General features: G+C 47.8%; 9 protein-coding genes across 9 annotated transcripts; 4 read left to right on the plus strand and 5 right to left on the minus strand.

The window, feature by feature from the left end:
• Positions 1-564: 564 nt before the first annotated feature.
• On the plus strand, positions 565-7,375 carry FSST1_007931 (uncharacterized protein; the record flags this gene model as incomplete). The annotated part of the gene is made up of 22 exons (XM_083224764.1): positions 565-1,012; positions 1,063-1,448; positions 1,509-2,284; positions 2,339-2,543; positions 2,591-2,626; positions 2,698-2,766; positions 2,819-2,883; positions 2,934-3,093; positions 3,142-3,485; positions 3,582-3,721; positions 3,776-3,879; positions 3,927-4,008; positions 4,058-4,248; positions 4,301-4,408; positions 4,462-4,500; positions 4,554-4,729; positions 4,779-5,130; positions 5,306-5,618; positions 5,675-5,767; positions 5,815-6,344; positions 6,395-6,858; positions 6,907-7,375. 22 exons carry the CDS (start codon positions 565-567, stop codon positions 7,373-7,375), a joined length of 5,550 nt encoding a protein of 1,849 aa, XP_083083892.1.
• Positions 7,376-7,616: 241 nt separating this feature from the next.
• On the plus strand, positions 7,617-8,299 carry FSST1_007932 (class I glutamine amidotransferase-like protein; the record flags this gene model as incomplete). Its single annotated transcript, XM_083224765.1, has 2 exons — positions 7,617-8,036; positions 8,087-8,299. The coding sequence occupies 2 exons, from the start codon at positions 7,617-7,619 to the stop codon at positions 8,297-8,299; spliced, it is 633 nt and encodes a 210-aa protein (XP_083083893.1).
• A 299-nt stretch (positions 8,300-8,598) lies between these two features.
• Positions 8,599-10,606, minus strand: FSST1_007933 (major facilitator superfamily domain-containing protein; the record flags this gene model as incomplete). Its single annotated transcript, XM_083224767.1, has 7 exons — positions 8,599-8,873; positions 8,951-9,335; positions 9,387-9,761; positions 9,810-10,008; positions 10,064-10,193; positions 10,252-10,308; positions 10,360-10,606. 7 exons carry the CDS (start codon positions 10,604-10,606, stop codon positions 8,599-8,601), a joined length of 1,668 nt encoding a protein of 555 aa, XP_083083894.1.
• A 734-nt stretch (positions 10,607-11,340) lies between these two features.
• On the minus strand, positions 11,341-12,435 carry FSST1_007934 (uncharacterized protein; the record flags this gene model as incomplete). Its single annotated transcript, XM_083224768.1, has 2 exons — positions 11,341-11,476; positions 11,531-12,435. 2 exons carry the CDS (start codon positions 12,433-12,435, stop codon positions 11,341-11,343), a joined length of 1,041 nt encoding a protein of 346 aa, XP_083083895.1.
• An 894-nt stretch (positions 12,436-13,329) lies between these two features.
• Positions 13,330-15,212, plus strand: FSST1_007935 (Alpha/Beta hydrolase protein; the record flags this gene model as incomplete). The annotated part of the gene is made up of 3 exons (XM_083224769.1): positions 13,330-14,037; positions 14,108-14,368; positions 14,421-15,212. The coding sequence occupies 3 exons, from the start codon at positions 13,330-13,332 to the stop codon at positions 15,210-15,212; spliced, it is 1,761 nt and encodes a 586-aa protein (XP_083083896.1).
• A 388-nt stretch (positions 15,213-15,600) lies between these two features.
• On the minus strand, positions 15,601-16,895 carry FSST1_007936 (FAD-dependent oxidoreductase; the record flags this gene model as incomplete). Its single annotated transcript, XM_083224770.1, has 2 exons — positions 15,601-16,776; positions 16,833-16,895. The coding sequence occupies 2 exons, from the start codon at positions 16,893-16,895 to the stop codon at positions 15,601-15,603; spliced, it is 1,239 nt and encodes a 412-aa protein (XP_083083897.1).
• A 767-nt stretch (positions 16,896-17,662) lies between these two features.
• FSST1_007937 (uncharacterized protein) lies at positions 17,663-18,759 on the minus strand (the record flags this gene model as incomplete). Its single annotated transcript, XM_083224771.1, has 2 exons — positions 17,663-18,491; positions 18,542-18,759. The coding sequence occupies 2 exons, from the start codon at positions 18,757-18,759 to the stop codon at positions 17,663-17,665; spliced, it is 1,047 nt and encodes a 348-aa protein (XP_083083898.1).
• Positions 18,760-19,811: 1,052 nt separating this feature from the next.
• FSST1_007938 (transcription factor domain-containing protein) lies at positions 19,812-22,083 on the minus strand (the record flags this gene model as incomplete). The annotated part of the gene is made up of 4 exons (XM_083224772.1): positions 19,812-20,441; positions 20,495-20,979; positions 21,032-21,536; positions 21,589-22,083. The coding sequence occupies 4 exons, from the start codon at positions 22,081-22,083 to the stop codon at positions 19,812-19,814; spliced, it is 2,115 nt and encodes a 704-aa protein (XP_083083899.1).
• A 910-nt stretch (positions 22,084-22,993) lies between these two features.
• Positions 22,994-24,679, plus strand: FSST1_007939 (major facilitator superfamily domain-containing protein; the record flags this gene model as incomplete). The annotated part of the gene is made up of 2 exons (XM_083224773.1): positions 22,994-23,618; positions 23,673-24,679. 2 exons carry the CDS (start codon positions 22,994-22,996, stop codon positions 24,677-24,679), a joined length of 1,632 nt encoding a protein of 543 aa, XP_083083900.1.
• Positions 24,680-25,615: the final 936 nt, after the last annotated feature.

The following is a 25,615-nucleotide window of genomic DNA, read 5'->3' on the forward strand; positions in this document are numbered from 1 at the left end:
TATCTCTAAGCCGAGATGTAACAACGGGAGTCAGAGTTGGATGAAAGTAATCAGCTACTGGAAGAAGGCTCTCTTGTATCATCTGGAGTTTCTGACTCCTCGTGGCACACCCACTTCTGAGTATTTTCAGCAACTTCCTCATCTATCGACTGCTACAGGTTGATCTACAATTGTTCCATCACTTCAAGTTGTGTCATCGGTGACTACTTCAATATTCCTCAGCTAAGATTATTTCATCATTTGAGGCCTAGGCAACTCTGACAGGATCACCCCGGGCTGTAACAGAGCTGGAGACGAGGCACGTCGCTTGACAAGCCAGGCTGAGTATTTGGCATCGCCCGAATATCAAAGACTCGAATCGACTATTTTAACCGTTCTCCGACGGCTTCTCATTTACCTTCGAGAATCTCCAGACTCCACTGCGAACAAAGACACCCATTCAGTTTCCCTGACAATTCCTCACAGACAGCTGCTGTGTTACATACCTGCAGTGATCTTTACTCTTAAGCCATTGTCCCAATTTCTTTGCAGATCGTCCCGCTTTACACGCCTAATACAGAAACAATGGCTGTACCTTCGAAGCCAGTCCAAGACAGTTCTGTGGTCGAGCGTCATGACTCGTCCGAAACAGAAACTCCCCGTGCTGATGGCTTCGTCCCTGAGCAGACCGAGGTGGAGAATCATGTCTCTGCAACCTCGTCAAAGATCTTGGATATCATCTTTGATTATGCATTGAACAAGTTCAATGACAGCAAAGAGAGACTTGAGTCCGGAAGGCCCAAGTTCTTGGCTGTCATTGACAAATTCGTTGCTGCTGGCACCCGGGTTGACATGTGTCTTCCCGCTTTCCCTTTCAAATCGGCCAACAAGGCTTACAAGGTTTTTGGCATTCTGCCTGACAAGGCCGAAGAGATTTCTCTTGGTCGCCTTAACACCATGTGTGTCCGCATCGGCGAGATCTATCCGCCAGGAGCGCAATGCATTATCATCTCTGACGGCATTGTCTACAACGGTATGTGTTCTCTTCATATAATAATTTACGATAGCCCTAACATCTCCAAGATCTGTTGAGTATTTCGGACCGCGATACGTGGGCATATGGTCAGGCGTTGCGCAAGTTGGCTTCAGCCAAGGACTTCAAGCACATCGGTTTCTCCCGAATCAAGGACTTGATTGACTTTCCTATGCCACAAGACATACGTGAAATTGCTTACGTTGCAAACTGCACTAACTTCCGTAGAGAATTTCTCAATCGCTTCGGAAAAGACGATATCGATATTGACAAGGAGATCAAGGATAACCCTGATACCATGATGACATACCTGGGTTATCGTCGATTTCTTGAGTCCGATCTTAAGCACATATTTCCTGTTGGTGTTGATCGAACAGCCAAAGACTACAGGAGAGATGTCCGATTCCTTGCTAAGCAGATGCTCATTCGAGGATATGTAAGTGTCAAACCATGAGGCCTATTCTATGTATTAGTTGTCTAACATTGGGATATTTAGGCTTTTGCAGGCGCTGTCAAAAATGGCTTCCCCAACCATTTGCGACTCTCCATCCACCATTCGACAGGCGAAAATAAAATTTCTATGAGCCTCTTGGACACCAAGACAGGTTTTACAACCCCTTGGCATTGCTGTGTTGCTCGAATGGCCAACGGTGAATGGACCAGTGCTCCAATGGGAGAGTACTTAAAAAACCCCAACATGAAGGTTGTGCATGAGAATGGCCGTCCTAGCTACTTCCAAGAGACAACAAATGAGACCAGTACCGAAGAGGTCTCAGATGCCCAGCCTGTCGGGATGACTGAACCCGAAGTTCAAGATGCGCCACAAGACACCAAGTCTACAATCTTATCACCCTTCACTGGCGAGGAAGAAGAGCGCCTCACAGCTCTTGCCAAGTCTATCTCCTCCGAGTTAAAACAGCAAGATAGCAAGCCCATCAACCCATTCTCTGGCTCTGAGAATCCAGCCCTTGATCCACACTCGAGCGAGTTTAACATTGCGGCCTGGCTGCAAGCTGTCATGAGCATCACAACTCGAGACCCTGAAAAGTACCCTCGAGGTATGGCTGGTGTGGCTTACAAGGATCTCTCTGCTCATGGAGTTGGCGAGGCCACAGACTACCAAAAGACATTTGGCAACTATCCTCTCGAGCTTGTCAAGTTTGCAAAGAAGCTCATGAGTCAGGGTGAATCAGCCAAAATTCAAATCCTGAGGGACTTTGACGGTTTGATTAGGAGCGGAGAGATGCTTTTGGTCCTTGGACGACCGGGAAGGTAAAAAGTAGAGGACTAACTAATGGCTATCAAGAATGCTGATCTGTTGCCTAGTGGCTGCTCAACATTCCTAAAGACCATTTCTGGAGAGACTAGTGGTTTCAAGATTGGGGAGGAGTCCTACCTGAACTATCAAGGCATTCCAAGAGAGACTATGCACAAGGACTTCAGAGGGGAATGTATCTATCAAGCAGAAACTGATGCTCATTTCCCCCAGTTGACCGTAGGGCAAACGCTTGATTTTGCTGGTCGGGCAAGGGTATGATTGCGAGTGGTATTTGTAGATTGTCACTGATTGTTTGAAAGGCTCCTCGTACGCTGATAGACGGTATAACACGCAAGGTATTCAGTTCTATTATTTTTCTTTTAGCAATATTCCTTGTAGCAGAAGCTGACACTGTTGGCTTTCTTAGACATACGTGACGCATCTTCGTGATGTCGTGATGGCGGCTTTCGGCCTGTCTCACGCTGTAAACACAGTTGTAAGTGGACTCATTTGACTTTACAGCCCAACTCCAACTAATAGTTTTCAAGGTGGGCAATGACTTCGTTCGCGGAGTATCAGGAGGTGAGCGTAAGCGTGTTAGTATCGCTGAAGCGTAGGTTATCTCCCAAGATACTATACCCCTCATACTTACCTCTATGACAGAGCAATCGGAGGTAGTGCTTTGCAGTGCTGGGACAACAGCACTCGTGGTCTAGACAGTGCTACCGCTCTCGAATTTGTACGGACATTGCGAACTTCGGCCAAGCTCACTGGGGCAACCGCTCTTGTCAGTGTTTACCAGGCCTCGCAGTCCATATATGATGTATATATCACCTTTCCCAACGGGTATGTCTCCTACTAATCTGTATAGGTATTTGACAAGGTCACTCTACTCTACGAGGGTCGTCAAATATATTTTGGCAACATTCATGCAGCGAAGGAATTCTTCATCAACATGGGCTTCGAATGTGCCCCAAGACAGGTAACTGCTGACTTTCTAACATCTCTCACTAACCCATTGGAGCGGAGGATTCGTCCTGGGTTCCAAGGTAAGACACCTTCCAGTCCAGACGAGTTCGCTGCAGCATGGAAGCAGAGCAAGGGTCGGGCTCTACTGTTGAAGGACATCGATGAATTCAACAGAGAATATCCTATTGGGGGCCCATCTCTGGACAGCTTCAAACGCTTCCGTAAGACCATCAAGGCAACGTCTCAGTAAGTTTTAGTCCTCTCCTGATACGCACCTCTGTGATCATTGTGCCAAGACGAATAGTGGAAACCTCAAGCAATTTGTTAACCATACTGTACCAGACGTGCTAAGTCTCCCTACAACCTCTCCATCCCGCAGCAAGTCACGCTCTGCGTCCGACGAGGATTCCAATCCTTGAGATCCAATGCTACCTTGGTCATTATTGGGTCTCTCTTCAACGCAATCATGGCTCTCGTTGTTGGTAAGGTGCCCGTGAATGAAATGATATGCCATTGCTAGCTAACGACTATCATAGGTAGCATCTTCTACGACCTACCGAACACTACAGACGCACTATACAGCCGTGGAGCACTTCTCTTCTTCGGCATTCTTCTAGCAGCGTTCGCTAGTGCTCTTGAGGTCGGTTTTGCAACTGATAAAGAGAACAACCGACTAACCCTTATCAGATCATGACTTTGTATGCGCAGCGACCTATTGTAGAAAAGCATACGAAATATGCCTTCTATCATCCATTTACCGAAGCCGTTGGCGAGTACAGAGCTTTCACTTTCTGATAATAATTGCTAACTATCTCAAGCCTCTATGATCTGCGATCTGCCTAACAAAATCCTTACGTCGATCACTTTCAATCTGGTGCTTTATTTCATGACAAACTTGAGACGCACTCCTGGCCACTTCTTTGTTTTCCTACTATTCACATTCACATGCACCTTGACTATGTCAATGTACTTCCGCAGTATTGGTGCTCTGTCTCGTTCACTTCCCGAGGTAAGGAAACCCTTGGAATGCATTCGGGCAGTGAAACATCTGACACTACTAGGCTCTCGCTCCTGCATCGATTTTCTGTCTCGCTCTGGCGATCTACACTGGCTTTTCGATCCCCATCAAGGATATGGTCCCATGGTTCCGATGGCTCAACTACCTTAATGTTGGTTATAAAAAAAAAGTCTCTTAATTCAACGAGACACTAACAACTTCTAGCCCGTTGCCTACGCTTTTGAGGGACTCATGATCAACGAGGTGAGTTCTGTCTCATGGAACTACAGTTGTGCTAAGCTTACATGGGTAAACAGTTTCACGGTCGCGCTATCGAATGCTCAAGGTTCGTGCCCCAAGGTCCAGAATACGAGCGCGTCTCTTCCAACGAGCGAATTTGCGCAACAACCGGAGCTGCTGCAGGCGCCGACTTTGTTGATGGTGACGTGTACCTTGCTGTCAACTTTGGGTACTTTCACAGTCACCTGTGGAGGTAAGTTCCTGTCACGTTCATATAATACCGTGCTAATCCCTGACGTCAGAAACTTCGGCATCATGATTGCCTTGATGCTTTTCGGTTGTGCAGTTTACTTGGTGGCAACAGAGTATATATCTGCCAAGAAGTCCAAGGGTGAAGTATTGATCTTCCGCCGTGCCCACATGCCTTACCTTCAATCAAAAATGGACGAAGAAGCAGCCTCTTTCGGCAAGAGTACCTCGGACATCCTCCCCAATGACAAGTCAGCTCTCGACCCTCCTGTCGGTCTTGAGAAACAGACTTCTGTCTTTCAGTGGAGTGATGTGACTTACGATATCAAGTTGAAGAAAGAGACCCGAAGGCTACTACATGAGGTGGATGGTTGGGTTCAGCCCGGCACTTTGACTGCTCTCATGGTAAGTCGCCTCTTATTCATGGACGACTTAGTCGGTACCTGGAAGGTTGGCCTCTCAGCTGGGGTTCAAAAGAAAACTGCCTAAGGACCCTAAACTAAGTTGCATAAATTAACATACTACTTCCGTCCCTTATGTTCCTTATGTTCCTTGGATGACGAAGCTAACACAATTCTAGGGCATCACAGGTGCTGGCAAGACTACGTTACTCGATGTATTGGCTAATCGCACCAGTGTTGGCATTGTTGGTGGGGATTTTCTTGTCAATGGTCAGGCAAGGAATACTGGATTCCAACGTAAGACTGGATACGTCCAACAACAAGATCTCCACCTATCAACCACAACAGTCAGGGAAGCTTTGACATTCAGTGCTCTTCTTCGGCAGCCGCGGGCTACTTCCCGTAAGGACAAGTTACAGTATGTGGAACATGTTATCAACACTCTTGAGATGAGGTCATATGCCGATGCCATCGTCGGTGTACCTGGTGAAGGTAGATATCAGAGCAACTCGCAACAGCTAACTTTGATGCTGATGATCCGCCAACAGGCCTTAACATCGAACAGAGGAAGCGTCTGACTATTGGTGTCGAGCTCGCTGCTAAACCTGCTTTGCTGCTATTTCTGGATGAACCCACGTCAGGTATTCATTTCGGGGCTCTATGGAAGTATGGTGCTAACAGACCTCAGGTCTCGACAGCCAGACAGCTTGGTCAATTTGCCAACTCCTTCGCCGACTAGCAGACAACGGCCAGGCTATTTTGTGCACGATACACCAACCGTCCGCTCATCTCTTTCAAGTCTTTGACCGCCTTCTCTTCCTTGCAATGGGAGGCAAAACAATGTACTTCGGCGACATTGGTCCTTCTTCAAAAGCAATGACAAGCTACTTTGAGCGTAATGGGGCTCGTCCATGTGGGCCTGATGAGAACCCAGCAGAGTGGATGCTGGAGATTACCGGGTCTCTCAGTGAACAAGACTGGCCTGTCATCTGGAATGACTCCCCAGAACGCAAAGCAGTCAAAGCAGAGCTCGCGATGAAGAAGGCGGAGCTCTCTCGGCGGGCGATTACTATCACAAACCCAAGCGATGTTGATGCATTACGGCCATTCGCAGCGTCCTTCGCAACTCAGCTTCATGTTGTTCTGAAGCGGGTATTCCAGCAATATTGGCGCACTCCTTCATACCTCTATTCCAAGGTTGCGCTTTGCTTGTTCAGTGTAGGTGAGACTTGTACAGCATTTTAGAGCATTCTTTAACTTCAAGCCAGGCCCTCTTCATCGGATTTTCATTTTGGCAATTGTCCAACTCTCTTCACGGGCTACAGAATCAGATGTATGCCATTTTTATGCTGCTTGTCATTTTCGCCAATGTCTGCTCGCAGATCATGCCACATTATGATGCTCAGCGAGCACTTTACCAGTCTCGTGAAAGTCCATCCAAGACGTATTCGTGGCAGGTATTCGTACTGTCTAATTTACTCGTTGAGATTCCTTGGAACTCTCTATCGGCGCTTCTCATTTTTGTATCCTGGTACTATCCCATTGGGCTTCGCCACAATGCTTTAGAGGCAAATGAGGGTCCAGAGAGAGAGGCTCTCATGTTTTTGTTCATTCTCGCTTTCATGAATTTCGCTGGAACATTTACAAACATGGTTTTGTCTGCTGTCGGTTCCGCTGAAGCTGCTGGCAACTTGACTAACCTATTACATTCTCTATCTTTGATCTTCTGCGGGTGTGTTCATCAACTCGACCTGTACAGTCACTGGCTAACACTACTTAGAGTCCTCGTGTCGCCCGACGCTATGCCTGGGTTCTGGATCTTCATGTACAGGGTGTCACCATTCACCTACTTCTTCTCTGGCGTTCTATCCGTTGGTCTCGGCAATTCACAAATCTCTTGCTCAACAGAAGAGTATTTACGTTTCTCCCCGCCACCTTTTATGAACTGTTCGACTTATTTGGAACCTTACATTAAGGCTTTTGACGGCTACCTTACATCAGAAAGTATGGGATCAACAGCCGAGTGTGTTTTCTGCAGTGGTAACGACACCAACATTTTCCTTGAAACAGTGAGTGCAAACTACGACGACCGTTGGAGGAATTTTGGTATTTTCTGGGTGTACATCATCTTCAACATGGCGGCAGCACCTGTGTTATTTTGGATCACCAAGGTGCCGAAAGACAAGGTTAGCACGGGGAGTAAAGGAAAGGGCTCAGAGGTTAAGGATGACAATGGCAGTGCAGAATGAAAAGTTTCATCCTAGTAGATACTAGAATATGGGAAATGAGATACTCTTCTAATTATGTGAGGCTATTCAGGATAGTTATGAGCTTTTAGGTTTAGTGCTGACAAATCTTGTGAACAAATATCGCTACCCCTCACTCTGTCATGCTGTGAATCGCCAATCTCTCACTAAAATAGCCTGCCTCAAGTCTTGTCACTCTCTCTCACTAAAATATCCTACTTCACTTTTGACCAATTAACATATCATGTCTCCTCCCACGAAATACGCTGTCGCATTATTCCCCGGATTCCAAGCACTAGACGTGTTTGGACCACTCGATGTCTTGAACTTCACATCCAAGCTGCAACCTATGGAGCTGTCGCTTCTTCACACTTCGCTTGATCCTGTGTCAACATTTGTCGAGGGTGGGCCTGCTTGCATCGGACAGAGCGTTGTACCCACGCACACGTACGATACAGCACCAGACGACATAGAGATTCTGCTTGTTCCAGGCGGCTTTGGTGCTAGGAATCCAGGCAATGTAAAGAGGGTTCGGGAGTTTGTCAAGGAGAGATATCCCAAGCTCAAGTACCTCTTGACAGTCTGCACGGGAAGTGCGATTGTGGCGCAGGCAGGGATTTTGGATGGCAGAGAAGCCACCAGTAACAAAAGATCTTTTGATTGGGTGAGCAGTGTGTACCAATTCCAAGTCTCTCACTAATTAACCGATGGCAGGTATTGACTCAGGGGCCTAATGTGAAATGGGCACGAAATGCCAGGTGGGTGGTTGACGGCAACATCTGGACATCTTCTGGCATCTCAGCCGGCATTGACATGGCGTATGCATTCATCGCTGAACAATATGGACAAGAGATCGCAGATGACACGGCCAAGGGGTCTGAATATGTACGAAACACAGATCCTAATGATGATCCGTTTGCGGTTTAACGCGCAGATGGGCATCCTCTTTTCGACGCGGTGAGTTATTCAACCTAAGGGAAATGTGTCGAACTCCAAGGCTTTAGGTAATTTAGGTCACGATTTTTAGTGAATCATGAAACTCTATACTAAGGTCATGTCATTCTCTTACGCTAAGGAGGGGTGTGTAAGAAATGACTGGGCTTCTATTCAGCAATTCGATTGTATCCTTGCGTAACTCGTATATACTATCAACTAAAATCGACCATCATACCATCGTCCAATTAACGCCAGCATCGCTTCGTGCTATTACTACCCATGTACTACATTTAATCACTCTTGGCCTTGTCCACAGCCCAGCGTCCAGTGAACTGTCGAATCTTCTTTCCCCAGATAAAGATAAAGATACCAATGACACCAAATGCACCAGTCAAGCCTCCAAAGACGGCAAACGCACCATCATAGCCGTTTCTGTCAATGAAAGGAGAGATGCCGTAGGAGACGCCAAATGACATGATACCGCGCATGGCACAAATGATAACCAGAAGAGGGCCAGCACGCTGAGGATAACTATCCAGAAGATAAGTGATAGCAACGATATTAGCTCCAACGAAAGCGAAGTAATAAGTTAATAAGTATGTTAGTGATCTGTTGGATATTAATGTTGTCCATTAAACTTACCAGCGACTGCCCAGACAAAAACAAACCAATGGTAGTTCTCGGGGTGGGCGGCACCCAGACCATATAGAACAGCCGTAAAGACGCCAACGATAATTGGGAAAGCGAGAGGGATGATGCGAACCTCAGGCTCATGAATTCCGTTGCGTCGATTGGCAAACCACTTGATGAGCAAGTCGGATCCATAGCCGAAGCAAGGAAGGGCGACCAGGGAAGTGGCAATCTGGCCAGCGTTGACATAACTAGCTGAAGACTGAGGCCAGTTATAGGGAGGGCTTGTGACGATGTGACCGTAAGTGGTACCAATAGCGATGTTTACACCAAGGGTGAGTCCGTTCAACAGCAAGGCCCACATGACATTAGGGAAGAGCATGAGGCTAAAGGTTTGCTAGGCAGGGGTCAGCAGGGTCGAGACCATCATGAACTTGAGCTAGCTTACTGTGAAGATCTCCAGAACCTTATTCCACTCAGGTTCGCCGACCCAGAGTCGCAGGTCAGACCGCCAAGTTCGGGGAGCAAAGTTAACATAATCAAGCTCGGGGCGCTCTGTGCAGAGTATAACAGTGTCCTCATCATCAGAGCTACCGCTGGCTTGGTAAGATGAGCTAGGGCGGTAATACTTGGTCTCGGGGACAAAGAAAAAGGTCAAGAGCAAGCAAACGGCTGACAGAATGGCGCCAAGACCGTACCACCATCCAGGAGAGATAGCTTCGGCAATGGGGCCAGCAAAGATGACAAAGACGGCTGTAGCGATTGTCTGGATGGTTTGTTGGATCATCATGCAGCGGCCTCTCTCGTGGAGGAAAAAGATTTCCTGTTCCTGTCAGACATGTCCCGCAACCATACCAATGAATACATTTACCTGGGTGATCATGGGCACGAGAGCCTCGCTTTGTCCAGCTGATAGTCCAAGAATGACACGTCCTGCGAGATGCCATTCATAGTTTGTCGCACCGGCGCATAGGCCAGCGCTCATTATCATGATGATTGTAGCTGCGATAAGAACGATTCGTCGACCGACTGCGATACCGATGGGCATTCCAATCAAATTGCCGATACCCCTATAGATTTGTTAGTTATTTCAATACCTGTTACTGCGTCTTGGAGTGAGCTCACATAAAGAGTGTGGGATAAGTCATCAGGTGCGTGATATCGGCATAACCCTTACCAGCAGCCGCATAGTCCGGGATGTAGAAACCTAGAAGGCCTCCAAATCCCGATACCAACGCCAAACCAATTGTCGAGACTTGTTTTGTGTTAATCGTCGTTTCTAACGAGGTCGAGTTCGGAAGGATTGCACGTACAGAGCGAGATGACAACGAGGACAGTGGCCTTTTGCCACATCTTCATGTTCAGGGGGTCTTGTCAAGTCAGCACTTTAATCGTACGTCGAGCGGTTGGCAGCTTCTCACCTTGGGGGTCAGCAGTAGGGGTTGGGATGAAGATAGTCTTGCCCTCAGTGAGCTTGACTGTGCCGCTGATCTCAACCTTTGACTTGGAGACCTGGATCACGTCGAGAGAATCCCTTTCGAGATTCTCGACGTGATTGACATCTGACTTGGTGTCCATGATGATGGATTTGTTGCTGAAGGTGTCTCTGTATTGCTCTGGCTTGCTTGCTGATGGAGCTGAAGAAAAGAGTCTCCAGATGAACGCCATAACTGATGTCTTTATAGATATCTGGCACGAGCCAAGAGATAACAAAAAGGGCAAGATGGGAAAACAAGGAGATGATTATCCCTGGCTGGGTAAATGTCAATGTCTGGCCTTGGCTGGTGTATCTCCCCGCAAAACCTTGTTTTCCCCGCAGGAGGACCACATCCCGAAGTCTTGGGTAGTTTTGCGTGGATGAAGCTGGTTAGACTTATCGCGAACCGAGATCCGCCACCCCAGATTCTACCCCGGATTTTGGAGTTTTGGACCGAACCGAGTCTCGACCCTTGATGTGGCGTTTCCTACTAACGACCCCCATGCCAAGTGCCTGGGCTTACAAAGCCTATCACGCGATGTCAATTGAAAAATCACTGCCGATAAGCGTGTCCATACATGACAATGGAGACACATGCACCTCAACATGCAGCTACATGCAATTGAAGGTTATTGTGACGACGAGACAAGGCGATATAGGTTTTGTTGAGTCTTCCCCAACAGTACAAAGATGCTCTAAGGTCATTGGCTCACTCAATATGCTAGAAAAGTGAATCATCCAAGGCCTACCATCATGACACTAAAGGTCTCCGAAGTTTTGGCAGTTTTCGGTTCGGAAGCAAAGTGACTTGGAGACACATGAGTAGAAGAATTCAATTTGTATTGCAAAAATCTATGATACTGTAACAAGATCCTTGTCCGCCGTGGACTATTGTGCTTTCAAAATGACAACCAGTAACCATATTCTACTCGTCATAAGACTTGACACCCGCCAATCTCAAGATTTGATCTGTCACCTCAGGCTTCTCAAATGGCTCTGTACGGTATTTGGGGCAGATCTCGCCATTTCTCATTGGCTTCTCTTGCGCGATGCGGATGTTGCTAGAGAATAGTTAGCAAGAGAATCATGTAGTAGAAGATATATTAGTGACTTACCAGTGGGGCCAATGTGTAGTGCCAGTAAACGTATTGTAACAATAGGCCTTTGCCTTGAGGGCCTCTTCAGTGGCAAACTTCCTTGGTGTCATGCAGACATATTGGACGTGGCGGATCTGGTCGCCCTCGGGGAACTTGGCATAGTGCATGGTGCGAGAGTCCCAGAGAACAAAGTCACCGGGTTCCATGTTCACCTTGTACATCTCGCAGCCTCTCTCCTCGAACCACTTGACATCCTTCTCGCTGAAGAGGAAAAGGTCCATGTACTTGATCTCAGGTGGGGGAGCATCCTCGTGGTCAGCGGACTCTCTCTTGTGAGCAAAGAACTCGTTGAAGAGCTTAGATGAACCCTTCATCAAGACTAGACCACCATCCTTCTCGCCGTTGGGGGCGAAGTTGAGGAGACCCTGGACAGCTTGCATTCCCTTTCGTTCGGGGTTCTGGTCACAGTGGGGCCAGGGGCTCCAAGTAATGTCCTTGCGGTTGGGCAAGGAGATGTTGAGGCCATCGAAAGAGCAGAGAAGCTCCTTGGTTTCCCAGAGCTTCTCGAAGATCTCAACGACCTTGGGCTCGGTTCTAGCCTCCCAAGCCATCTTCTCATGAGTGGCACCGTAGCCGTAGTACATGCCACCCTTGAAGCTGATGGGGAGGTGATCGGCGTTCCAGGTGCTGGGGTCTTTCTCATCAAAGCCGAGCTCGAACTTCTTCAGCCACTCAATCTGCTTTTCGCAGTAGTACTGAGCTCGCTCGGGGCTAATCACGTTCTTGATGACAACGCAGCCTGTCTTGTGGAACTCGTCTCGCCAGTCGCCATAGACGACATTGGGGTCGAATTCAACCAAGTCCTTGGTCTCAAACCGAGCAGCGACTGTTTGAGTGGGCTCAACGGTGACTGTGGTAGACATATTGGGAAGATTGTGAGAAATGAATAAGAGATGTGGTGTAATAGAACAAAGTTGGAAATGTTGTGTTTGTTGATGATGAGAAACGCTAAGATGTTCTTGAGGCTGAAGCTAGTTATATCTCTGATCCGGGCCTCAGAAGTGAGAATATGGGGTAATGGGAGTCCTAATCGGCTCGGTATCAGGTATACACGGTTGAGGAGCTGGCATTCATGCATTATTTCGGTTCGGTACACTTCGGTCCGGTCCGGACTCTGTTGTATTCGGATCATATTTTGCAACACTAGTTATAGCCGCTATCAGCAACATGACAGGGCAAACCATTGGGCTTCACAACGAGCCTCAAGGGACATGATAATGGGCAACCAATCGGAGACAGTCAATTAGGAGTGACAGTTTCCACTTTGTTGTTGCATGATCAACCGAGTTGCATCCCCTGCGATCTTTTCCCCTCATTTTGATATTACCCCGTGGGGGATTTTAGTCCGAACCGACCCTAGACCCAGTTGTCTAATCTTATGAGAGACAAAATAAACTAGCCGTGTTTAGTGAGTTTGTCACGCCAATCTGTGTAATGATTTCTTGCCACCATCGGTTTAATGCCATGAGCATAGAACCGAATGCGGGAAAGCATCTCTCGTTGTCCCTGGAGCTCCCCACTCGTCTTCACGATTCTCATCACTAGGCCGAGAAGTTTAAAGAAGGTCCTCACTCTCTCTACAGAATCAGTCATTCAAGAGCATTGTCCATTCTATCTACCAAGTCAATTGTTTCAAGAAGACCATCACTTTATCCTGATCACCAAAACCTCTTTCAAAATTGTCATCTTCAAGGCGATTCGCCTTCACCTAATTTGTTATCACCTGCATCTATACACACTGCCCTAAACCAGTCAATATGCCTCCCCCTGTTCAGGTCGCCTTCAAGCCTCTCAACAAGCCCGAGGTTGGCGACAATGGCTATGTTGAGCCTACTATTGGCAAGACAGAAGTCCTAAAGAAGGGTTCTGCTCCTTTCAATGCCAGAACTCTCGACTCCGATATCCGCATCGATCACGATGTTGAGGTTGTTGTTCGCGATGGCTGCCGTCTCTACGTTGACATCTACCGTCCCACAGGCTCAGAGAAGGTACCTGTCATCATTTCTTGGTCCCCTTATGGAAAGAAGTACTCCGCTCTGGATATGATCTTCAATGTCTGTGTCTGGGCCTGCTGCTTGACAAAGGATGATGTCAGTGGTCTAGAAAAGTTTGAAGGTCTTGACCCTGCTTGGTGGGTCAACCAAGGCTATGCTATCGCCCACGTTGATGCTCGAGGAGCTGGAAACAGTGACGGTGACGCAGTTTGCATGGGTTCCCAGGAAGCAGAGGACGCACACGATGTTATCGAGGCTTTGGCAAAGCTTTCCTGGTGTAATGGCAATGTCGGCATGGCTGGCAACTCATACCTGGCCATCATGCAATGGCAAGCCGCTGCTCAAAACCCACCATCGTTGAAGGCAATTGCACCTTGGGAGGGTTCGAGCGATGTGTATCGTGAGCAGTTTGCTCGTGGGGGTTGGTTTACCATGAGTAATTTCGATCTCATTACAACGCTTGTCGTTAAAGTGAGTCAACCCCTGCTCAGATATCTGAGTCCACAGCGAGTTGACATTGGTACTGACTGATTGGGGATAGGGCCAACATGGAGTCGAGGATATCGCTGAGATGTACCGTCGTAGTCCTCAGGCTAACGCTTACTGGAATGACAAGCGTGTCGACTTCAGCAAGATTGACATCCCAGTTTTCATCACTGGCTCTGATCTCAGCCAGATCCACACGATGGGTGCTGTAAGAGGCTGGATGGAGTTGAGCAGTAAGAAAAAGTGGATCAAGTGGTGTGGACATCAGGAATGGTTTGAACTGTATGGTGTCAAGGAGAGCTACCCCGAGCTTAAGGTACGTCTTCAACTAACAATGGCTAACTGAACGTATGGCTGACTCTTCGCAGAAATACTTTGACAAGTACCTCAAGGGCATTGATAACGATTGGGAAGACACGCCTCGAGTTCGCTGGACAACACTACAGTTTGATGAAGGCAAGGTCAAGAGTGACATTGAGCTTCCCAATTTTCCAGTTCCCAACACCGACTACCGATCCTTTTATCTTGGAGACCGCAATGCTCTTCTCGATTCTACTCCTTCTTCTGGTGTTTCAACCTACAACTCCGAAGATCGGTGGTCCATTTCCAAGTTCCGTTACACATTCGACAAGCACACACGAATTATCGGTATGCCCAAGGCTGAGCTCTACATGAGCTGCGATGACCTCGACGATATGGTCGTCTTCTGCCAAGTCCGTAAGCTAGATAAGTCTGGCAAGGAACTGAGCCATCTGCAATTCCCCATCGACAAGACCCCCGTGAAAGCCATTTCAGAAATGGCAGAGAAGGATCGTTCGAGTCTCACGTTACATAACGGTGCTATGGGCATCCTACGAGCCTCTCAAAGGAAGATTGATGAGAAGAAATCGATACATCCCCAGTTTCCCTTCCACCCCCATGATGAGGTGCAGAAGATTCCCAAGGGCGACGTGGTCAAGCTTGAGATCGGTATTTGGTGCATGGGCGTCGACTACGAGAAGGGTGAGAGTCTTCAACTGGATATTCTGGGACAATATCCCGGGTTTAGCGAGACTGCTGCGTTCTCAAAGCCAAGGCCGGATAGTGAGAAGAATAAGGGCCAGCACAAGATTCACTACGGCGGTGATTACCCAAGCAGAATCATACTGCCTATTGTTTAAATTTGACATAAGTTTAGACTAGATAGTTTAGCAAATTAATGGACCGTGTAGCCATGGCATACCTTCAATCATATATCTATTATAAATTTTGTTTTGAAAGCCGTAGTGCCTTTTCCTACTCTGTAGGTTGATTTTTATAGTTCATTGTTAGCAATTGAGGTCGTCTATCGGTCTTGGTGCTTATCATATTATAATCTGTTGAGGCGATGATGAGCAAAACCCATGTTTCTACCACCTCAATACTTGGATAGCTAATAACACATATGGCACAAATCCTCATTTCGTCACTCATAAGTTGCTCTTTGGCATGTTTGGCAATGTCAATATTCTGTGTGGCATATTAAACTATACGAATTTCATTGTTATTACTATAGACTTATATGCATTATCATGGTTTAGCTGTTCCGTTCTTCTGACGCTCTTCCCAATCAACAGCACCATCATAGTCGCTGTTGTACTTCATAAACTGAGCAGGATCCAGTTTGATCTCCTTGCTCACTCCATCTGTTGCCGGTTTCGCCTGCTCTCTACTGAACTTCTGAATCAAGGTTGCCCTATCATACCTGGCAGTAAACACCCTCTTCAAAGCCTCCCCAACCTGATCTCTGGAATGAACCTCGGACAGGAATGCACTGATGGCCTCTGCATCTTCAATACTCTGCGAAGCACCTTGTCCCTGTGTGGGAAGCATAGCATGCGCCGCGTCTCCGATCAAGATAGTTCTTCCCTTGACCCAGTTTGACAAGGGGTCGATATCTCGTAGCTGCCAGAGTCCGATATCAGGCGCCGCCTTGAAGATATCATGTAGCCATGATGGGAAGTCTGAGTATGCTTCCAAGAGCTTTTCGATGCTACCGGGAGCTACCCAGCTGTCTGAGCTCTCCTCTGAGAGCTTCTCATCTGGTACCAAAGCAACAATGCCGTAAAGTTTGCTTGCTCTACCAGGGCCCATGATTATTCTTCTGTCGTGGCCCATGATCATGGTTGTCTTGGGGTCGGCGGGATCCAAGATCTTCTCGGGAAGAGATAGATCTTTGAGGTTCTCAATTGGGATGAGCATGCGATATGCTGATGTACCAGTTGGTAGAGCTTCCTTCTTCTCTCCTACCACAGCTGTTCTCACAACGCTATGGATACCATCTGCTCCAATGATGACGTCTCCATGGACTTCTTCGCCAGAGCCAAGTGTCACGACTCCTTCGTCGCAGTCGACGCTGGCTACTTGACAACCAGTTCTAATATCCACAGGCTTGCCTTGAGCAAGCTCGCTGACTGCTGCAGTAGCAAGAGAAGACTGCAAGTCTTGCCTATGGTAAAGAACACGATCTGCGCCGAATTGCCCTTTCTGGAAAGGCAGCTCTCTCACCAAGTTACCGTCAGCGTCAAAGATTCTGAAACCTTGATCAATCTGAGGCTCGGCGTTCTCAAGAAATGGATCAAGTTTCCATTTTGTGATAATCTTGCTGGCGTTGGGTTGAAGAGAGATCAGAGCGCCGACTTCACGTAGAAGACGAGAGCGCTCAAGCACTGTAATGCGTCTGTTTGGGTGTCTTAGGGCACAGGCCTGTAATTATTTAGCGTCTTTTCAGGTGCATTGTGTTAGCGTATTAGGGAACATACTGTCGCAAGTCCTGCGATTCCTCCACCAACAATAACGATGTGCAGATCAGGTAGGCTACCCATGATGAACTTGGTAATTTTGCTGAAATATTCCGGTTTTGTTTTTTTGCTATGAACATTCCCAATATGCCGTTCTGATTACATCTTATACGCGACTGCCAAAGGCTTTGCCAATGAAGCGCTAGCATCTGCCAGATCCGGGGTCAGCGAACCGAGCCCGAACCGAGATCAGCGAACCGAAGCGATCACAATGCCCCCTCAAAGTAGGGAGTACGACCCGAGGCAATTGCCGCGACAGATTGGGATTTCTGACTTCTGCATGTACATTCGCAATTGGGATGGTGTGGACTCGGTCGAATCTTGTCCGATGTTTCGGCCAACTACTGTAGATGCTCAATTTGGGATACGAGCCTTGGGGTAGTAGAGAAATTGGCCGCTGGGACAACGCGTGATTGTTCATTGACCTTAGCAAGAATAAAGATACAGTCGTAGGTCGAGTGAGATGGTATGATCTTCCTACTACTGTTTATGCCACATATGACTTTTGCTTTCCCAAGATTAATCGACGATATGTGTCAGATCCCACAATCATTCTGGGTTGTTCGCTGTTTATTTACCAAATGCTAGCGGTACCTCTCTTACTGTGTCGCGCTCTGTAGATCGCTATTTTTAGTGGCGTAATGTTACAATTACGGCATGCCAATTGTTTCTCAATCACTTCACTACCATCATATTATCTTTACGCTTGGTCCTCATTTTATGTATTTTTCTGAAACCAAAAAACAAAATGCATTGTTGTTACTTATACTATATAAATCTTCAAATGATTTTCATCGAGCCTCAGCCTTGATGTAAGGAATACCTGTCAACTTGAATGCCCGCTCATTGAGCTGGGGCTCGTGAAGAGGTCTGTCGCGGGCAACATGATCTGTCTTGCCATTTCTCTTGGCCTCATTGGATCCGATGTGGCGGGCGTTGGGCCAGTGTGTGGTACCGACTCGGCGCTCGAAAGCGTCCTTCTTGCGGATGAGATCCTCCTGTGTTGCCTCGGTCACGGGCATGAAGCAAGTGTAGATGGCAAATCGGTCCTGGGTACCCTTCACAGGCACGTTATAGTGAGGAGTTCGTGAGTCCCAGACAATCAGGTCACCGGGGTCAGCCTCGACCTTGTACCACTCACAACCGTGATCCTCAAGCCACTTCATGCCCTTGTCTGTAAATCCATACCACTCTGGGGTCCAGGCAGGAATACGGTCTTCAGTGCCACGAATGTCATCGTGAAATTGCTTGCTCAACAGGTGGCCACCCTTAGCGACGATAAGACCGCCATCGTTAGGGCCATTAGGCAACAGGTTCACGAGGCCCTGGAGGCAACGGAAGCCGGGCTTATCGGGATCCTGATCTTGGTGAGGCCAGGGCTTGTTGGCGGGCAGGTTCTCTCGGTTCGAAAAGCCGTAGTTGATGGCATCAAAGGACACAATCAGATCTTCTGTACCAAGGGCCTTCTCGAAAGCACCAACTACACCAGGCTCGGCGCGAACGTTCCAGACAAAGTCTTCATGGGCGGCACCGTAGTTCAAAAGCATACCCTTCTCGTTAATGACGGGAAGCTTGTCGGGGTGAACACTGGAGCGGTCGTTGCGATTATATCCTAGACCACTACGCATGTTAGTTGGAGACTTGCTAATTTCCAGTGCCAGTGTACTTACAAGCTCTCGAGCAGACCATACATACGGTTGGCATAGCTCAGTGCCCGCTCTCTAGGAATGGCACCTTTGATGACGGCATAGCCATCACGGACAAGGTCATCTCTCCAGTCACCGTATCGTCGGTCATTTCCGTCAATAACGATACGGTCCATCCCTTCAGGGCGGAGAGTGAGCGTAGGGTGCTCCTGTGTAATGGTGGTGGTTGCCGATGGAGCCATTGTGTCGATATGTCTGAACAGAATGAACGAGTCAGGTAGTTTGTTGTTGACTTTGAGTTCTGGAGATGAGTCGCAGTCTTCAATCCTTTATATGCATCTCGAATAGGTTTCTCGATTACTCCACTGCCTCTAACAATAACTTAAATCCGGAGTGCAGTGCTGGTTAGCAGATCACGGAGGCGTGGGAACATCCCCGAACCGAGGGCTCGACCGAACCGCTCGGTTCATTTGAACGAGGGGCGACGGATGCCACATGGCGTAACTTATTCAATATGAGACTTGACAGGGTCTCTGTTTTAGGTGCGCATGATACATTATTAGAAAGTGAGTTTAGACTCTAACGAGTTTGATCTCATGATGCGCCTTTCCGTCCCCAGTTTTGCAGGTTGATGCGCGATCCCAGTCCTGGTTTCCCTTGTTCTTGTGTGTAATTTAGTTTGAGCATAAGTAACACTACTTTAGCTTCTATTTTCCAGCACTATCTTATAACAAATGGAGCTTTATGTGGGATATTCTAAATCATGGCATAGTTACTACAGATCTGTTAGTAGAACTACTTAAGTATCAGGCTTTACAATACCGTCCTCCTTCTCGATCCTCAATTACGGTATCTTGTTGGACATCCAGCCAACATATATAGCATTGTGGAGAATTGCCAGCTGAAACATTTCAGTATGAACCAACTGCATGTTTAGGCATGATGACCAGAAACGCTCATGGCCGAGATCCTTAGATGTTACCCATCGTACGTGAATATCTTTACGGTTCGGCTCGGTGATTAAGGATGGGAAACCGACCATAATCATCACTGTTTATTTATTGTCAGTCAAGGCCCCTGTCTGATCTAAATTCCATGCAATAAAACATGTCGAGCCCGCCCTTCGACCAGCTCTCGTAACGTTCGTCAGAAGTCGCTAACTAAGCTTCGTGGATAGCTCGGCATCTGCGTATACAGCTGCAACTCCTGACGGTACAAGACGCTGTGGACTTGTTTGCAATTGGGTATCCTGTTCTAAACTCAGACTATATCCTCTGTTGATTAAACTAATATCTCAACACATGCCCTGATCACCAATAGTTGCAAAGTCACTCTCCATTACCGCCCAGAAGTGGTCCAACGGCATCGCTTGAAACGGATCCTGAAAATACTCCAACGGGTCGAACACGAACGAATCAACATTGGTATCACAGAATTGGCTTGGCGACAACATTCTTTGATCAAGACTCGCATCTTGAGAGTCCTGTTGCGACAATCTCGGTGTCTGAATAGTTGAGCTGTCACCGGACAAGACTTGGTTCACCCGCAGTGATAGTTCCAGCACGCCTTTGACGAACTCGCTATGCTGACCGACGCGTCGATAGCACTCAGCAACGTAGTCAGATCCTATTCTTACAAGCTCGCCATCTGATCGGCCCATTCGTTTATGTGGTTTCTTAAAGGTTTGCAGCGCAAGCGTCACGGCTGCCAAGAAAGTCGGAGTCGGTGTCAATAGCAAAAAGTCAGGTTGGCAGTCTGCAAACTCGGCGACTTGGGTTATAATGGTTCGAGCAGCCTCGACACATGTGACCTGACTTTGTAACAGTCGAGAGATACTCTGAATCTTGGACTCGTGCCTCTGAACCTGATTCTGAAATGAGGTTTCAGGGAATATCAGTGATGCTCGTAGAAGAGTGATTTGAGCCTGGTGGAAATGTTAGCACTCCATACAGTTTCAACGCTGACTATCTTGCTTACCTGATGGAACTGCAAAGACAAAAAGACGGCAAATGACTTCTCTTCCGAGCTCTTTGCGTTTTGGTTTGTCTTCGCGTCCTCTGTCCCTTCGTCAAGCCAGTCAATCAGTGCCTGATCTAACTGTGCAATGCCCGACAAGAACTCAAGAGCACTCTCTGCTCTCCTCTGGAAGATGTGCTCGCTGATCTTTCCGACGAGTAGAGAAAGAGACACCCATCTGATAAAACATGGATTCAATCCGCTGCTCTTATCTGGTAGTGGTTGATCGCAATCAGTGATTTCTATGGCACTAGGTCGGCCTGTCTCCAGCTGCATAGATTTCTCCAACGCATAGCATGACCACCAGACTCTAGAGTGCAGTTGACGGTCAACTTGATTTCCAGAGTCCTCGTTAGGGTTCGATATAACAATCTTTCGGTGAAAACCCAGCGAGTAGCCTATCCGGATCGCTTGGCCAAGCAGATGCCAACATTGGCCGTCTTTCCCTGTTAAAATAGGGTCAGTAAAGCGGTATGTCCTGATATGTGTAAGACTTACCTCTTGCACGCATGGCCACAGCTAGCAAAACAAGGGCTTGGACAGAGCTCATATATGGGAAGCTCAGTAAGTGGCTAACTAGAGAATAAGCACCTGTAAGATAGCCCGTGGCTGTAGGTGATATTATGCCTTCGTGGTCGTCCATACCAATACTCAGCACAGCATAAATTGCAACGATAGCAGGGGCATCCACAGAAGTTATTGCGCCTTGGAGGCCACTTTGACACGTTTGTTGTAGATCGGAAAAGCGTAAAACGTCGGATATGAACTCGGTATGATCGAGTACCGGTATTAGAGGATGCGTGCGGCTGAAGTATTTCTTTATACAGGGCTCCATGACGGACATGCTGGGTAGATCTGGCAAGTTTGGTACTAAGGGCAGCGAAAATTCCTCAGTAAAGCACATGCCCCAGCGAAAGTGTCTGCCAATGGGATCTAGTCCTCGTCGCTGGAGAAAGAGATCAATGAAGCGGGTGAGGCATTGCAGGCTACTGGAACCCATGTACTATAACAGATCAATCGATGTTGCATGGCAAACCAAGAGGATCCCAACCAACCTTTATGCGATGCGACGACTCATCGGTGTTCATAACGACATCAGGACTGTCATTTGTCTGTCCATCAGTCCCGCTCTCAGGCGAAGTCTGAACCTCTTGGTATGCGCGCTCAATCCACGACGGAACCCTCTCTTTATTGCTACTCGCCGATAAAGGTGTCGAGGCAGCATGCTGCGACCCAATAAGCGAAGCCGGGGAGCTGTGCTGGCTAACGATCGAAGCTCTGCGCTGGACGGGAGACAGCGTTGATGTGCTCTGTGAACTCTTGTGTGGCCATTTTCTTACTGCTACAGCATTGGGTCGTCGCGGGTCGAAAGTTGTGCATTCATCGCCTCGTAGAACGCAATTGCGACACTTGGGGGTTGTCGCGTCGCATCGCACTTTGCGCTTGCGACATTGAGTACACGCTAAAGAGAGACGGCCACGTTTGGATCGGGGAGGGCGCGGTGAGACGCTTTGGGATTCTTGTGATATTGATTCCATGGTGGAAGACATTGTTTGCTGAGTGTTTGAGCGACAAACAGAAGAGAGATCAGAACAGAATAGAAACGTCACTCGTCTCGGGGAGAAGATTACCGAGGGTGTCGCCAACAATTTGTATCCCCCCACACGCGTATCATAAGCAGTGTCCGGGGTAAGAGTCGCTAAACAACTCCCCCGCATTCATAGATGTCTCCGAATTGCGGAAGATCTTTACGGCTTTGATGGAGGATAAAATAAATAAACAACGATCTGGTCTGGACTTAACTCAATTGACTGGATTATTTCGTCCCTCATCCTGTCCGTAGCCCAGCTTTGCTACCCTGGGCCTGGCAGGCTTCATCTCTCGCGGGGTAACTGGTCTAAGAGATGATGGTTCCGCACACGAAAGAGATGCGGATGTTCGAGGCCCTGCATTGCTTGGTCATGTTCCAATGTCGCTGTTCCCATTGGAGATGGGGGTGCTGGAAGCTACTGAGGAGGCGTTTGTTAGCTCGTCGCTCAAATTCGGTTCGATTCGGTTCGGATGAGGATTTCCTTTCTGGTCGTCCAGACCTGGATCGAGACACGAGTAAGTTCAACCAGTACTGTGCCCCCATCACGACTCGTTAGTGAGAAACGATGGATTCCCTACCAGTTCAATATGCCACGCTGAGATGGATTACAGAGTAGAGAAAAAATACAAAAAAAATTCACTTACTTCAATTAGCTATGTAATTGAGTTCACCTAAAGAAACCCTCCCTCTGTGTCATTCGTACCAATCCATTTTAAGGGAGAACCACTGTCCGGGATCGTCAGCTCCGAACCGAAGCGAACCGAACTAACAACACAGATTCTCCAAGTGGTTCATTCAATATTCTCGTTGTCTACATAATCACGAGCGCCGTTTCGACCAAGATTTTTAACTGTTACATCCAGCGTATCATGTCGGAGCCACTACAATCACAGTCACAGCCACAGTCTTCCTCGCACCAACAAGATGGACACAACGAAAAGGATGCTGTGGGCTCCCGTCTTGAACCTGTCGAGACAGGGGCTTCATACGTTCCTCCACACATGACAACGCTTCAACGACGCCTTGTTGTCTTGTCTCTTTGTCTAACTCTTTTCCTCTGTGCATTAGATACAACCATCTTGGCTACAGCTCTTCCAACCATTGGCAATGAACTACACACGTCGGCTCGCGAATATGCCTGGATAGGCTCTTCCTACACGCTATCAACAACAGCGGTGACACCAGTATGGGCCAAGATCTCCGATATCGTTGGCCGCAAGCCGAGTATGATGAGTGCCACGGGTCTCTTCATGGCTGGAAGTCTTATTTGCGCTTTGGCAAACTCGAGTGGCATGCTCATCGGTGGTAGAGTAGTTCAGGGTCTCGGCGGTGGAGGCTGCATGGTGCTCATCACGATTCTCATTGGAGACTTGTTTCCCCTGAAGGATCGTGCCAAATACTATGGCATCACGGGACTTGTGTTTGGCATTGCTGGAGCCATTGGCCCAGTGTTGGGTGGTGTTTTCTCTCAAGCCGTTACTTGGAGATGGTGCTGTAAGTATACCCCGGCTGAGCGACTTGCCAAACGTTAGCTAACCAGCTACACAGTTTACATCAACTTACCTTTTGAAGGAGTTGCTCTGGTAGCACTCTTCTTCCTACTCAAGGTCAACATTGAGAAGGAACCTCTCGTTGACGGCTTGCGCAGCCTTGACTGGGTTGGCTTTGTTTTCATCATCGGTGGCACAATCTGCTTCCTTTATGGTCTTGAAGCTGGCTCAGGTGGACTCGCCCCCTGGAACTCTGCCTTTGTCATTTGCCTCATCGTCTTTGGAGTTGTCATCTTGGCACTCTTCATGGTATGGGAAGCCAAAGTTGCCAAGAACCCCATCATCCCTATTCGGATCTTCCAGAGCAGAACCAACGTGGCCTCTTTCGCCGTGGCAAACTTGCACTCATTCATTTTCATATCATACGACTACTTCTTGCCGCTTTACTTTCAGGTTATTCTTGGCTTCTCGCCCATCATGTCCGGAGTCACCTTGTTTCCTCTCATTCTTCCCCTGTCGATTTCGACTGGCCTTGGTGGGTTATTTGTGAGAAAGACCGGAAACTACAAGATCGTGATTCTTATTGGCGCTTCTCTCATGACTCTCGGTACAGGCCTCTTCATCAGCCTCGGTCAGCGAAAGGACTGGGTCAAGCTGGTGATTTTCCAAGTCATTGCAGGTTTGGGCTGCGGTGTTCTGTTCCAAAACCCCATGATCGCGCTCCAGACGCATGTTCGACAGAGGGATATGGCAGCGGCTATGTCTGCGTACACGTTTATGCGCGGTCTCTTTGTTTCCATTTCCATTGTGGTCGGAACAGTCTTGATTCAGCGGACTGTTCGTGGCGGCAATCTGACTCATGTATCCAGTGACGCAGAACAAGGCGAGACCGACAAGCAAGGATACATCAGTGGTTTGAGGGTCATGTGGGCATTTTACGCGGCTCTTTGTGGTCTAATGGTGGTATCCGCGGTCTTTATTATGCCCAAGCCGGTAAAGACAGAATTAAGTAGCGAGACAGGTACTGAAACTCAACAGAGTGATAAGACGGATGCCATAGCTTAGATGTCGAGTGAAAGGGCATGGATGAACATTTTACTGAATAAAATAATAATAAAGACGCGTATATGCACGGCCCAGAGAAATTTGTGACGACATGAATGAAGATGCGTTCTGGCTAGTCGCGTCGGTGATGTCTGTCTCGTTTGGTACCCTCAAAAGGTATAGCGTGGTGAGTAGCCCAAGAAGCAAAAAATGAGGTTCTGCCTGGGCTCGAACCGGGGACCTTCTCGGTGTTAACGAGATGTCATAACCAACTAGACCACAGTACCTGGGTTTTGCTTGGCATCTCTTATTCAGATTGGGGTAGATGATGATCGCCAGCCGTTGCTCAATGGGGAAAACGCCTCGATCTACGGATGGCTGGTTCGATCAAGCCAAGAGACGGCTGAATTGGCTGGGAAGGGGCTGGTATTTAGTGCCATTATTGCTGTCTCTATGACGCGATTCCATCGGCTAATCTGAATGCGGAATGTTTCAGTGTGTCGCGACGCGATGATCAACGCTTCATTTCACAGTGATCTTACCCTATAGCTTGATCAATTAATTATCACAACATCAAGAACACGGTCAATTGTTACTGTAGGGACATGTAAGGCGAATGTTATATGTACTATAGACTTGCAAGGACTCAATGATAATTTGAACTTATAAGAATATGATTTTTCAGAACTCAACACAATCAAAGAGAGCCACCTCCAAGTTCATCAATACAAGTGTTTCAAATCACGTTGCAAAAAGTATCACAGACGGAATTACTAAGCCAGTTTATGCTCTCTCAAGACATCAAAGTTTAGATACCAATTGCTTGATTATGCCCAGATAAAAGGACCGATTCATAAAGGCTTTATTGACAATCCTTCACTGTATCCGCCCAACAAGCGTAATTACAGGCGCTTCGGATGGGATGACAAGCCTCCACTATCTCGGCATGATATCTCT

This window comes from Fusarium sambucinum, chromosome II, assembly GCF_050947815.1.
Source record: "Fusarium sambucinum isolate potato_lamoka chromosome II, whole genome shotgun sequence".
Taxonomy (NCBI): domain Eukaryota; kingdom Fungi; phylum Ascomycota; class Sordariomycetes; order Hypocreales; family Nectriaceae; genus Fusarium; species Fusarium sambucinum.